We start from the raw sequence: 14,652 nt of genomic DNA, 5'->3' as shown, positions 1-14,652 counted from the left end.
CCGCCAAACTGTGAGGCGCCAAGATGCACGGTTTGAGGCGATATCAGCCCACTGGCGGTGGTCAATGTGGCAGGCACCAAGAGATTTCTTTAGGCAGTCCTTGTACCTCTTCTCTGGTGCACCTCTGTCACAGTGGCCAGTGGAGAGCTCGCCATATAACCCGATCTTGGGAAGACGATGGTCCTCCATTCTGGAGACGTGACCCACCCAGCGCAGCTGGATCTTCAGCAGCGTGGACTCGATGCTGTTGACCTCTGCCATCTCGAGTACTTCGACGTTAGGGATGAAAGCGCTCCAATGGATGTTGAGGATGGATTATCCATTAGTAGACAAAATAATCCACAATTACTTATTTTGTCGAGGTTTGTCTATTACCTCTCGAGCTCCCTGAATCTGTCCATGCTGCATAAATCTCAAAGACATGCTACTTTCTCCTCATTTGAACACAAGGCATGTTCTATAAATTTGACTCTACACTAACAACAAACTCTATAAACCCCCTTCATTGTTAGTGTCAATATTCAACTCTGGATAAAAGGCACACAACTAAACCATGGGAAAGCAAAAGTTATTGCTTCTGAACCCTGACAAACAACTTCATGCCTTTCAAGCAGTTCATTATTTTTCGATTCCATATTGGACCCCAACTTTGCTTGAATCTGTTGTTAAATGCTTCACCCATACCTTTGATAACATTTGATAATGAGTTTATTATTATACACACAAGTACTATTTATATAAGTACTGAAATTCTTCATGTGCCCCAGCGAAACAGACAGTTATTGAAAAAGAAAAAGCAATATATATTAAATTATGCCAAGACAGATAGAGTTAATAAATATATAAATAAATACTCAAAGATGCATTTAGTGTAGAAAAAAAGTTCAGTAAATAGTGCAGACAAGTCTATTTATGGTCCTGGAATAAATTATTGTTTGGGTAGAAAGGGGAGGTTCAAGAGCCTGATAGCCATTTGGGAAAAAAAATGTTCTTGAATCAAGAAGTGCTGGGCTTCTGGCTTCTGTACATTCTGCCTGAAGGTAGAAGCAAGAAGAGGTCATGAGCAGAACTATGGGAGTTCTTTATGATTTTGCCTGCCTTTCTGAGGCACCTCACCTGGTTGTCCTCAATCGATGGGAGGCCAGAGGCCATGATGGACAGCTTTTTGCTACTTTCTGCAGTCTTCTGTGTTCCCAGGCACTTGAATTACCAACCAAAGCTGCAACGCAGCAGTCTGCATACTTTTCACAATGCACCTCAGAAGTCTGACAGAGTATTCAATGGCATGACAAATCTCCTCAGAATTTTAAAAAAGTTGGGGCATTGGCAATGCTTTCTTCATAGTTGCCTAGACGTCCAGGAGAGGTCCTCCAATATATGGACCCACAGGAACTTGAAGGTACTAACATTTTCCACCACTGTCCTATCAATTCAGATGGGTGATTGGTCCCTCCGACTAAAATCAATAATAAGCTTCTTGGTCTTGAAAGAAACATTGTTGCATACTGTATTCAGACATGACTAGGCTGATACTTTCCAGACAGCCTTTCATTTTCTACTCTTCTTAACTTAAGATCACCTAAATCTCAGCAGCTTAATGTTGAAATATGAAGCGGGTAGTATAGAATTCCAAAAAAAGTCAAAATTATACATCCATAAGTCACTTCTATTTTTTTTTAAATGGAACAACTATATTAAGAGGTGAATGAATAACATAAATTAAAAGAATGGTATAAAAATGAAATTATGAAACTACCAAATATAAACACATTTGACCTTCTCTACACTAATTATAAGATAAAGTAATTTGTGTGACTCACCTTTCTCAAGCTGTAAGCAAAAAGATATCCCACATTATATTGGACCTGTCGAAGAAGAGATATGGTCTGCAAGTGATCGTCCTCCGTCTCCCCACAAAATCCAGCAATGAAATCGCTACTTAAGCTTACACCTGTTTGTTTCATGTGCAATGAATGAAAAATATAAATCTGACAGGTAAATATTGTAAGCAAACTGTATTATTCAGAACTTAATTAATGGTCTATGTGAGAAAAACAAAGATGGAGTTACCTGGGATGATCTTGCGTACGTGTTCAACTAATTCCAAATATGCCTCTCTAGTATACCTGTAATCATAAAGTATTCAATTAACAAATATTGCTCATCAAAATTAACATTTATGCATAGGACCATACTCGTAAAATATAAAAGATAAAAAAGTGCACAAAATCAAGAGTGGAAGAGGAAGCTTTCAAAGTTGGGAAGAAAATATGCAAAATTGAAGGGATTAGAGAGATATTCTAGGGAGTAGGAAATCTGCCACCAAATGTGAAATAAAAGTGCATTGGTGATCAGGGATACAAGGATGAAGAAACAAGGTCAAGTATAGGTGAAAAGGGTTGCAGAGCCAAGGATGAGTTGACAATGATGCAAATGAAGAAGAACCTTTAATTTCAGACAGTACAGGGTTTTTAAGATAATTGGGTTATTTGGGGGGAACTGGCTTGTGCACAAATTAAAATTAATTTAAAAAAGATATTTGCAAATGAGATATGGAACAGATTATGGATTAACCAGCATAGGTCACTAATGGTGACTTTTCACAGAATGTTGAAATCGTTCCACAATTAGTGCATTGAACTGCAAGGAAGGTGATTTTAACTTGTAAAAGTCTGTACAACCAAATTTAACTAAATTTGCTAAATGAATAGACTGAGTGAAGTTTGAGTCTATATGAAACTCGGGTTGCAATTGGTGAAATAAAAGCTTAGCTTCAGGGTTTAATTTATTGTCACATAGAATGGAACAAAGTTTGTTTTGCATTCTAACCAGCAAGTCTATCTATATATAAGAGGAGTAGAATAGAACGGAGTACAATTACAGAGAGAGATCAATTTGAACAGAGCAAGGGCAACATTTATGTGTGTGTCATTTGTTCAGTAGTCTGATAATAGAAGGAATGACACCATCCTTGAATCTGCTGGTGCAAGCTTTCATGCCCTTAAATCTTCCTCCAGACAGGAGAAAGGAGAAGGGGTGGGATGAATCCCTTAGTATGTTGTTTGTTTTACCAAGTTATTGGGAAATGTAGATGAATTTACTGGAGGGAAGGGAGGTCTGTATGGTTGTCTGAACTACGTTCACAATTCTCCGCAGTTTATATGGGCTTCAGCAGAGCAGCTCCTGCAGCATGCAGTGTTGCATCCTGACAGGATAATCTTGATCGTGCAGCTGGAGATGTGCCAAATTCCCGCAAGTTTCTGAGAAAGTAGAGGCATTGGTGTGCCTTCATCAAGATTCCTTTATTGTCATGTAATCGTACAGAACATGTAATAAAAAAACAAAATTGTCTTCTACCTATTGTAAGGCAAAGTGTTGCCCAGCGCCCCTTAAAGTAAAAAGAGAAGCAAAAGAAAGTCCTTTTAGAGTCCCTGAATGTTGTGGATTTGCCTTCAGTGCCCCCACAGCCTCTGCAGCGGCACAAACTCCTGTTCGATCCATCGGCAACCTGAGCTCCAGATCCAAAACTCCAACACAAATCAGGAAGCCTTCAGTGCCTGAGGCTCTTTGGGAGCCATTTTTGTCCTCAATACCCTCTCAAATCCTGGTTCTCATGAGCCAGTCTCCAGCAGCCCATGCAGGCCTCCTGACCACAAGTCGCCTGCAGACTGTGTGTGGGTCCCTCAACCACTGAACCCCTTGCTTGCTCGCTACCGTGGCCAACATCTTCTGCTTCATCTCAATAGGGGTGGTGTTCTTTCTATTCCTGGTGCCCTAGAGTCTGCAATCCCTCAAGATCGTGACCAGCACAGACCCCACGGTTGCAGGACTACCGTGGCCAACATCCTCTCCTTCATCTCAATAGGGGTGGTGTTCTTTCTATTCCTGGTGCCCTAGAGTCTGCAATCCCTCAAGATCGTGACCAGCACAGACCCCACGGTTGCAGGATTTTAAAATAAACACATTTGTTTAAAGCCTGTATGGAGCTGTCAATATTAGGAATGGGCGGTTGAACCTTTTGGGGCAGCTTTGTGTCTCCGCTCTCCTGATTCTGCACCAGTGGCAGTGCTACTGTTACAGCAGCTCTGGCAGTACTACCACTTTAAATTTTGATGGGTAATAATAGATGACAAGTGTAGCAAAGTACAACAGGTGGCATAGAAAATGATGGGCTGAAGAGCCTGTAGCTGTGCAGTATAACTCTACCAAAGTTCTATTAGTGTACTTATGCCCTGGAAATGACTTGTCACAGCATTGTTTTCAAGTTGGTATGTCAGATTTCAATTTATCTGCAACTTCTATGTAACTGTGAAATGTCTTTACTAAGTAATAATATAAACTATAGCATTATATTAGCTATATCCCAGAATTTAGAAAGAATTTCAAAGCTTCAAGGGTGTTTGATACAACAGGAAACATTTTCCATAATTTAATGAATACTTATTAAGTTTCATCTTTACATCAAAATTTACATTTTAACTGCTAGAAGAAGAGCTCTGACAATAATGCAAGTACAGAGCTTTCCATCAGATAGCAAAAAGTGGGTACTGTGGCAGCTCACCACGAGGCAGCCGAACCGGCCCGGCTTGTAAGGCACGCGGGTGGGGGTGGGCAGCTGGTCAAAATGGTGGCGTCGGGGGTTTTCCCTTACTCACAGCACAGGGCTCAGAAGCCCGCGCTGGGGGACCACATGACGCCCGGATGACGTCAGCGCCCTCCAGTGCGGTTCTCAGCCAGGTCCGGGCTGGGAGTATAAGTGCAGCCCAGCAGCCTGCAATAAACTAGTCTGCTCACTGAGCTCAACCCATCTGGTTGTGTGTGTTATTGCAGGAGCAGGGTAGCTGCCGCTACAATTGGTGACCCCGACTGGTTCAAACGTCTTTGAACCCATCGTGAGTAAGCCTGGGATCAGCGCTATAGCCGTGAAACTGCCTAAATTCTGGGTTCAGGAGCCGGAGACCTGGTTTGGCTACACGAAGGCTCAGTTTCACCTCTGCCAGATTTCATCCGACACGACCAAATTCTACCATGTGGTTGCTGTCCTGGACGAGGCCACCGCCAGACGCGTGCTGCACCTCGTTCAGCCCCCACCCGCCGAAGACAAATACGAGACCATCAAGCAATTGCTTACCGGATCTCTTGGACTATCCAGGGACCAGCATGCCGCTCGGATGCAGCAACTCGATGCCCTGGGGGACAGGTCCCCGATGGAGCTGATGGACGAGATGCTCACGCTCATGGGTGATCACACCAACTGCCCACTCTTCGAGTGCATCTTCCTCTGCTGGTCCAGGAGAGCTTCACCAACCCGAGGAAGGTAGCCCCGAAGGTCCAAGAGCTATGGCTCACATGATTCCCAGAGGGCTTAGTGGTCCAGTAGATCACGAGGCACGGGCACGCCATGCCTGCCCCTAGCGCTGCAGTAGAGCATTTGGCCCCTGCAGGGGCCCCCCCAAGAGCATAAACAAGGCCGCAGCATCCACTCCAGGCCTCTGCTTCAACCACCAGGGCTGGGGAGCCAAGGCTCGGAAGTGTCGTCAGCCCTGCTCATTCCAGGGAAACGATCAGGTCGGCCGCTGTTAATGGCTGCGGCAGCTGGCCAATGACATAGCCTCCTCTATCTGCGGGACTCAGTCAGTGGCCGGCGGTTCCCCATTGACATTGGAGTCCAGATCAGCGTCATCCCAGCCACGGTCGTCGAGTCCAGGAACCGACCTCGTGGACCTCTCCTCCATACAGCCAACGCAACAGCAATCTGGAAGTATGGAGACAAGACAGTCCATTTCCAGATCGGCCAACGGAATTTCACGTGGAGGTTCACCGTCTTGTCCCTCCCAACCGCCATCCTGGGTGCAGACTTCCTCCTCGCACACAGAACGCCTGTACCTTCCAGGCCGTTCGCCTCGATGCCTCCTGCTCGGAGCAACCGTAGATGGCCACGATCAGCATGCCCAGAGACGAGTTCCAGCGAATCCTGGACAAATTCCCAACACTCCTCAAGCCACAGTTCTCTGCTGCCTTGCTCCACCACATCCCCACCCATGGCCCACTGGTTCATGCCAAGGCACGCCGACTCCTGCCTGACAAGCTCCAGGTGGCGAAGGATGAGTTTTTGCACCTGTTGGAACTGGGGATCATTCGGCGGTCTGACAGCCCGTGGGTCTCGCACTCCACCTGGTCCCAAAAGCCTCCGAAGGCTGGTGTCCCTGCGGAGACTATCGACAGCTCAACGAGGCAAAAGTTCCTGACCGTTATCCCATCCCTCACATCCAAGACTTTACGGCCAACCTGCACGGTGCGAGGGTTTTCTCCAAGGTTGATCTGGTGTGCGGATATCACCAGATCCCGGTGCAGCCTGAGGACATACCCAAAACGGCCATCATCACCCCCTTTGGCTTGTTCGAATTCCTGCGCATGCCGTTCGGGCTCAAGAATGCCACTCAGACCTTCCAGCGCCTCATGGACTCTATAGGCAGGGACTTGGATTTTGTCTTTATTTATTTGGACGACATCCTCGTCAGAAAGGACCAGGCGCAACACAAGGCCCACCTATGCACCCTTTTCTCCTGGCTGGCCGACTTCGGCCTTACCATCAACCTGGCCAATTGCCAGTTCGGGAAAGAGATCATGCAATTCCTGGGCCATACCATCGCAGCCGAAGGAGCCATGCCTGCCGCTGCGAAGGTTGCCGCTATCAGGTTGTTCCCATGCCTGGACAGCCTCAAGGCTGGTATGGTCAATGTTTACAACCGCTTCATCCCGGGAACTGTGCACATCATGCAGCCGCTATTCGCCCTCATTGCAGCCAAGCACAGAACCCTCGCTTGGAACCCAGAAGCCTGCACCTCATACGAGGCCACCAAGGATGCCCTCGTGAAGGCCACCATGCTCGCCCACCAACCTGCATATGGCACTCTCTGTCGATGCCTCTGCCACAGGTGAATGGACATTGGAAGCCGCTGGCATTCTTCAGCTGCCTGCTCTGCTCGCTGGAACACAAGTATAGTGCCTTCGACCACGATTTACTGGGCATGAACCTCGTGGTCTGGCATTTCCGCTATTTTTTGGAGGGGAGGACTTTTACCATCTTAACCGACCACAAACCCCTCACCCAGGCACTCGCGATGGCAAAGGATCCCTGGTCGGCTGGCCAGCAGCGACACCTCTCCTTTTTGTCGGAATTTACCACCGACATTCGGCACAAGGCAGGGAAGCATAATGTGGTTGCCGATGGACTCTTGCGACCGGCCATCTGCGCGCTGATGCCTGGCCTCTACTTCGACCAGCTCGCCTGGGACCAGGAAGTGGATGAGGAGACGAGGGCCTTCAAGACCGCCATCATGGGTCTGCAGTTCCGAGACCTCCCGACTCCGAGCGGCGGAGGCACCATCCTGTGCAATATCTCCATGGGCACCCTGCGACCAGTGGTTCCCCAGCAGTGGCACAGGCAGGTCTTCATTCACATCCATCCATCAGATCCACGGTCTCGATGGTGGCAGAACGGTTCATATGGCATGGGCTGCAGAAGCAGATCTCGGGCTGGGCCATAACATGCACCCATTGCCAGATGTCCAAGGTGCATAGGCACACCAGGCCGCCTGTACAGGAGTTCAAGGACGCCCGGGAATGGTTCAGCCACATTCACGTGGACATCGTCGGGCCCTTACCCGTTTCCAGGAGGAATCGTTACCTGTTTACGATGGTGGACTGCATCACTTGCTGACCCGAGGCGATTCCGATGCCAGACGCCTCCAGTGACTCCTGCTGCCGAGCACTGCTGCATGGTTGGGTTGCCCGGTTCGGCGTCCCGGGTCATCTCACCAGCGATCGGGGCACCCAGTTCACATCTGCGCTCTGGGCACAGCTCGCCAACAAGTCGGGGATCCAGCTACACACCATGGCTTATCACCCGCAGGCCAATGGACTGGTCGAATGTCTGCACCGCCACTTTAAGTCGGCACTCATGGCCCACCTCACTGGTCCCGACTGGGTGGACGAACTGCCTTGGGTGCTCCAAGACATCTGCTCCACTCCCAAGGAAGATCTGGAGGCATCATCAGCTGAGCTGGTCTACGGTGCGCCCCTGGCACTACCTGGTGAGTTCATCAACGCACCTCACAATCCTCAGCGGTCGCCGCACAAACTTCTTCCTCACCTCAGGGCACGCTTGGACTCGTTCGAACCCCCACCTCAGCCCAGGCATGGTACTCGCCCGTCTCATGTTCCCGGCGAACTGTTTTCCGCGAAGTAAGTTTTCGATCGGAGGAGCCTGACCGCCTCTCCAGTGACCGTACGAGGGCTGTACAGGATTGTACAGCGTTCCGGCTCTACGTTCACGCTGGACATTGGCAGCAGGCGGGAGCTGTTTACCATGGACAGGCTGAAGTCAGTGCACCTCGATCCCACCGAGCTCGTGATCGTAGCCCAGCCCAACAAGCGAGGCCGCCTGGAGAAAAAGGATATAGGAGGAGTCACGTGATGGAGTAGTGGCCGGACGGTGAACTCCAGCCCTCTCCAGAAAAGTCGGGAAAAACAAGAGAAAATACAAAGGCACAGAAATACAAGTTAAAGAAAAGTGAGTATAAAGGTGGAAAGAAGATGGAGACAAAAGGAGAAAAATCAAAATCAACAAAAAGAAGAGAGGAAGAGAAGACAACGGAGGAAAAAGGTGAAGGCCTTACCTGTCCGAAGAGGCCCGCTGTGGAGAGAAGACCCCACTACCTCAGGTCGGTAGAAAGAGAACTACAACAATGGCTCACAGAGCCGAGTAAAAGTGCGCAACCGCGCATGAAAAAAAACACACCGACGGGAGGGGGGACCAGCTGGGGAGTCGATCTCCACAGCCGGCAACGACAGCTGCAGAACACCTGCAGCAAGAAGAGACCACAGAAGACAATGGAAACAAGAAAGAAGAGGAGGAAAGGGCAGCAAAGAAACAACAGATGGTCAACCTAGAGGAAGAAGAAGAGGAAGAATACAGTGAAATAGATAAAGGGAAAGGCAAGGTAAAGGATATACTTGCTCTTGTTAGAGGATACATGGAGTCATTTAAAGAATGGCAAACACAGGAATTCAATGATTTAAGAAGAAGAATAAACAACACAGAAAAGAAAATAAATAAAATGGATATGACCTTAACAGAAATGGGGAAAAAAATGGACAAGATGGAAGAACGGGCAATAGCAGCAGAAATGGAGGTAGAAGACTTAAAAAAGAAATTGGAGGAATCTAATAAAAAAACTAAAGAGACACAAGAATTACTAGCCCAAAAAATAGATATAATGGAAAATTATAACAGAAGAAATAACATAAAGATAGTGGGCCTTAAGGAAGATGTAGAAGGCAAGAATATGAGGGAGTTTATAAAAGAATGGATCCCTAAGGCCCTAGGATGTCCAGAACTACAGCAAGAAATGGAAATAGAAAGGGCACATAGAGCATTGGCCCCTAAACCACAACCACAACAAAAACCAAGATCTATTGTAGTAAAATTCCTAAGATATACTACAAGAGAAAAGGTACTGGAGAAGACAATGGAAAAAGTAAGAGAGGGCAACAAACCACTGGAGTATAAAGGGCAAAAAATCTTCATTTATCCAGATATAAGCTTTGAACTCCTAAAGAAGAGAAAAGAGTTCAATGCAGCAAAAGCGATTTTATGGAAGAAAGGATATAAATTTACACTGAAGCATCCTGCGGTATTGAAAATATTTATTCCAGGACAACAAAACAGACTATTCTCGGATCCAGAAGAAGCACGAAAATTTGCAGAACAATTACAAAAATAGACTGAGGGATGAAGACGGGTAATGAGAGCAAAAATCATCACGATTGATATGTATGTGGGTAAAGACAAAAATAGACTGAGGGATGAAGACGGGTAAGGAGGGTAAAAATGACCACGATTGATATGTATGCGGGTAAAGAGGTATAAGAGTGAATAGAGACAATGGGCATATGTGAAAGTATCTGTAATTAGAGGAAAACATAGAGAGTATAGACAAGAATTAATAAGGGAAGGTAATGGAATAGAGAGAATAAGGAGGGAATTAAAAGAGTGACCTTTGTGACATATAAAAAGCGAAATCTTTTCTGGGGGGGGGCTGGGTGGGGGAAAAGAGCGGTCACTGCAAAATCAGTTGACGCTTGCGAGTGGATTCGCAAATCCAAATGGAGAGGGGAGATGTGGTTGTCCGACAAGGGATAAAGGGCAACTCAGGAGGGGAAGGGGAGATTGGGGATAAAGAAGATAGAAATAGGAGAATAAGGAAAATGTTGGATGTTGTAGGAATGTTGTCTGGTAAAGAGTTGAAAATAAGAAAACAGAAATGGAAAAGGAGGAAAGGTAATGATGGAAAAACGGAAAGAGAAGATAAACAAAATATAAAATGGCTACGCTGAACTATATGACTCTAAATATTAATGGAATACATAACCAAATTAAAAGGAAGAAACTACTAAATTTACTGAAAAAGGAAAAAATAGATATAGCATTTGTCCAAGAAACACACTTAACTGAATTGGAGCACAAGAAATTAAAGAGAGATTGGGTAGGACATGTAACAGCAGCATCGTATAATTCAAAAGCAAGAGGAGTGGCTATATTAATTAGCAAAAATGTGCCATTTAAAATAGAAGAGGAAATAATAGATCCAGCAGGGAGATATGTTATGATAAAATGTCAGATATATTCAGAGCTTTGGAATCTACTTAATATATATTCACCTAACGAAGAAGATCAAAAGTTTATGCAAGATATCTTTTTGAAGGTAGCTAATACGCAAGGGAACATACTAATAGGAGGGGATTTCAATCTGAATTTGGATCCAAATATGGATAAAACGGGGAAAAAAATTAACAGGAAGAACAAAGTAACCAAATTTATAATTAAATCAATGCAAGAAATGAAACTTGTGGACATATGGAGGAAACAAAACCCAAAAGAAAAGGAATACTCATACTACTCGACTAGACATAAAACATACTCAAGGATAGACCTATTCCTGTTATCAGCCCACATTCAAGGGAGAGTTAGGAAAACGGAATATAAAGCTAGACTATTATCGGACCACTCACCCCTGTTATTGGCAATAGAGCTAGAGGACATCCCTCCAAGAATGTATAGATGGAGATTAAACCCCATGCTACTTAAGGTAGACAGGATTTTAGAGAATTTATTGAAAAACAATTAAAAATGTACTTTGAAGTAAATACGGAATCAGTGGAAGATAAGTTTATACTATGGGACGCAATGAAAGCATTCATTAGAGGGCAAATAATAAGTTATGCAACCAAGATGAAGAAGGACTATAATCAGGAAACAGAGCAGTTGGAAAGGGAAATAATAAACATAGAAAAAAAATTAGCAATAAAGGAAGATACAACCAAAAGAAGAGAATTGGCGGATAAAAAAATAAAATATGAAACATTACAAACATATAAGGTGGAGAAGAATATAATGAAAACAAAACAGAAATATTATGAACTAGGGGAAAAAACACACAAAATCCTAGCATGGCAGCTTAAGACAGAGCAAACTAAGAAAATGGTATTGGCAACAAGGAAAAAAGACAAACAAATTACATATAATCCAAAAGAAATTAAGGAAAACTTCAGAGAATTCTATGAACAATTATACCGAACCGAAAACGAAGGGAAAGAAGGGAAAATAGATGAATTTTTGACTAAAATTGAACTACCAAAACTACAAATAGAGGAACAAAATAAATTAACAGAACCATTTGGAACAGTAGAAATACAAGAGATAATAAAAAATTTACCAAATAATAAGACACCAGGAGAGGATGGACTCCCAATAGAATTCTACAAAACATTTAAAGACCTAATAATACCGCCCCTCCTGGATGTAATCAACCACATTGATGAGACACAAAACTTACCAGATTCATGTAAAACAGCAATAATTACAGTGATACTAAAACAAGGGAAAGATCCACTCTCACCAGCGTCATATAGACCAATATCTCTGCTAAACACAGATTATAAGATAATAGCTAAACTATTAGCGAACAGATTAGCAGAACAGGTACCGAAAATGGTAAATTTAGACCAAACTGGATTTATCAAAAAAAGACGCACAACAGACAATATTTGTAAATTTATTAACTTAATTCATGCAGTAGAAGGAAATAAAGCACCGGCAGTCGCAGTTGCTTTAGACGCAGAGAAGGCCTTCGACAGAGTAGAATGGAATTACTTGTTCAAAGTATTGCAAAAATTCAGTTTACCGGAGAAGTATATTAATTGGATTAAAGCATTATATAAGGGACCGTTAGCGAAAGTGACAGTAAATGGACATGTATCAAAGCAATTTAACTTAAGCAGGTCAACGCGGCAGGGATGCCCACTATCACCATTATTGTTTGCGCTAGCTATAGAACCACTAGCAGAATCGATAAGAAGAGATAATAATATAAAAGGAATAAAAATAAAAGACAGGGAATATAAAATCAGTCTGTTTGCGGATGATGTGATAGTGTACTTAACAGAACCAGAACTATCAATAAAAGAACTATATAAGAAATTGAAGGAATATGGAGAAGTGTCGGGATACAAGATAAACGTAAATAAAAGTGAAGCAATGCCTATGAATAACGCGGATTTCTCAAAATTTAAGGAGGAATCCCCATTCAGATGGCAAACGCAGGCAATAAGATACCTAGGTGTGCAAATAAACAAAAATCTAGGCCAATTATATAAACTCAATTACAATCCACTAATGAAAAAATTACAGGACGATTTAGAGCATTGGAAAGAGCTACCACTAACACTGATAGGAAGGATAAACTGTATTAAAATGAACATTTTTCCAAGGATACTATACTTATTTCAGGCATTGCCAATACAACTGACAGAAAAATTCTTCAAAGAGTTAAAGAAAATAATAAGGAGATTTTTATGGAGAGGGGGGAAACCGAGGATAGCACTAGATAAATTAACAGAATGGTATAAACAAGGAGGCTTACAATTGCCAAACTTCAAAAATTATTATAGAGCCGCACAATTAAGGTACCTATCAGATTTTTATCAAACAAGGGAAAAACCAGACTGGACGAGACTAGAATTAGATAAAATAGGGGAAAAGATACCTGAACACATATTATATAAATGGGACGAAAAATTGGTACAACATAGAACTTCTCCAGTATTACACCATCTCCTCAATATATGGAAGAAGATTCATGTAGAAAGAAATAAAATAAATTACCAAATACCAAAACTAATATTGACGCAAAATAAGCTACTCCCTTTTACAATAGACAACCTTGCCTTTAGAAAATGGGAAAAAAAAGGGATTAAAAGAATAGAAAATTGTTTTTCAGGAAGTAGATTCTTATCCTTTGAACAAATGAGAGATAAGTACAATATAACTGGAGATACAGCGCTGGCATATTACCAACTGAGATCCTACTTGAAAGATAAATTAGGAAGCAACTTGAGTTTACCAGAGGGAAGTAACCTTGAATATGTGATAACAGATACAATGTTAATCAAAAGATTTATAAAAAATATGTATATTAAACTGCAAGAAAAGGAAAATGAGGAAACAAATGGTAAAACTAAACAAAAATGGGAACAAGATTTAAATATAAAGATAAAAAAGGAAACATGGGAGAAGTTATGCTCTGGAACGATGAGAAATACAATAAATACGAGGCTGCGTATGATACAATATAATTGGTTACACAGACTATACATTACACCGCAAAAGTTAAATAAATGGGACCCAACAGTATCTGATAGATGTTTTCGATGTAAAAAAGAAAGGGGAACAACAATTCATGCAATCTGGACATGTGAGAGAGTAGAAAAATTTTGGGATGATCTCAATCAGATATTAAATAAAATAACAGAAAACAATATACCAAAGAATCCAGAGATCTTTCTCCTAAGTAACATAAAAAATAAAGAATTTGGAATTGACTTGGAAGATGCACAAAAAAGATTTGTCAAGATAGCCCTAGCCGTAGCAAAAAAATGTATTATGTCAACCTGGAAATTGGAAGATAATTTGAAAATACAACAATGGTATATAGAAATGAATAAATGTATTCCATTAGAAAAAATAACATATAGTTTAAGAAATAATATTGAAATATTCGAACAAGTATGGGAGCCTTACATTAAATACAATAGCGAAAACCTACCGGGAACAAACATTACCTAAGTTGATGGAAGGAGAAGAAAAGAAAAGAATGGACTCAGTAGAATTTCTGGTGTATTTTTGTTGAATGACAACATTGTCTAACTGAATTAATGCAACCTAGATTGTATACCTAAAATGGATGAGAGGGGGGGGGGGGTGGGGGGGTGGCTTGGGAGGAGGGAGGGGGGAGGGAGAAAAAGTCACTGTAAATGTGTGGAAAAGAAAAAGTGTATATCATGGCTATTGTGATTTATGGTGTGAAAAATAAAAAATTAAAAAAAAAGAGAGAAAAAGGATATTGGCGCTGGTTCTGGGGGGGGCTGTGTGGTGGCTCACCACTAGGCAGGTGAACTGGCCCCACTTGAAAGCCATGTGGCGGGGCAGCCACAAAATGGCGCCATCAGGGGTTTTCCCTTCCTCACAGCAAGGGGCTCAGAAGCCCGCGCTGGGGTACCATGTGACCCCCGGGTGATATTAGCGCCCTC

At 43.2% G+C, this 14,652-nt stretch overlaps 1 protein-coding gene across 5 annotated transcripts in view; it reads right to left on the bottom strand.

The window, feature by feature from the left end:
* cdk5rap1 (CDK5 regulatory subunit associated protein 1) overlaps window positions 1-14,652 on the bottom strand; it is a 36,433-nt gene that overhangs the window by 6,580 nt on the left and 15,201 nt on the right. For all 5 annotated transcript variants that reach the window (XM_069884645.1, XM_069884642.1, XM_069884641.1 and 2 more), the window contains 2 exons: window positions 2,071-2,126; window positions 1,821-1,951 (listed from right to left, as the gene is read on the bottom strand). In XM_069884645.1, the coding sequence (XP_069740746.1) occupies window positions 1,821-1,951; window positions 2,071-2,126 (187 nt within the window). The remainder of the gene's footprint in view (window positions 1-1,820; window positions 1,952-2,070; window positions 2,127-14,652) is intronic.

This window comes from Narcine bancroftii, chromosome 6, assembly GCF_036971445.1.
Source record: "Narcine bancroftii isolate sNarBan1 chromosome 6, sNarBan1.hap1, whole genome shotgun sequence".
NCBI classification, from domain to species: domain Eukaryota; kingdom Metazoa; phylum Chordata; class Chondrichthyes; order Torpediniformes; family Narcinidae; genus Narcine; species Narcine bancroftii.
This window is presented reverse-complemented; position numbering and strand designations above follow the sequence as displayed.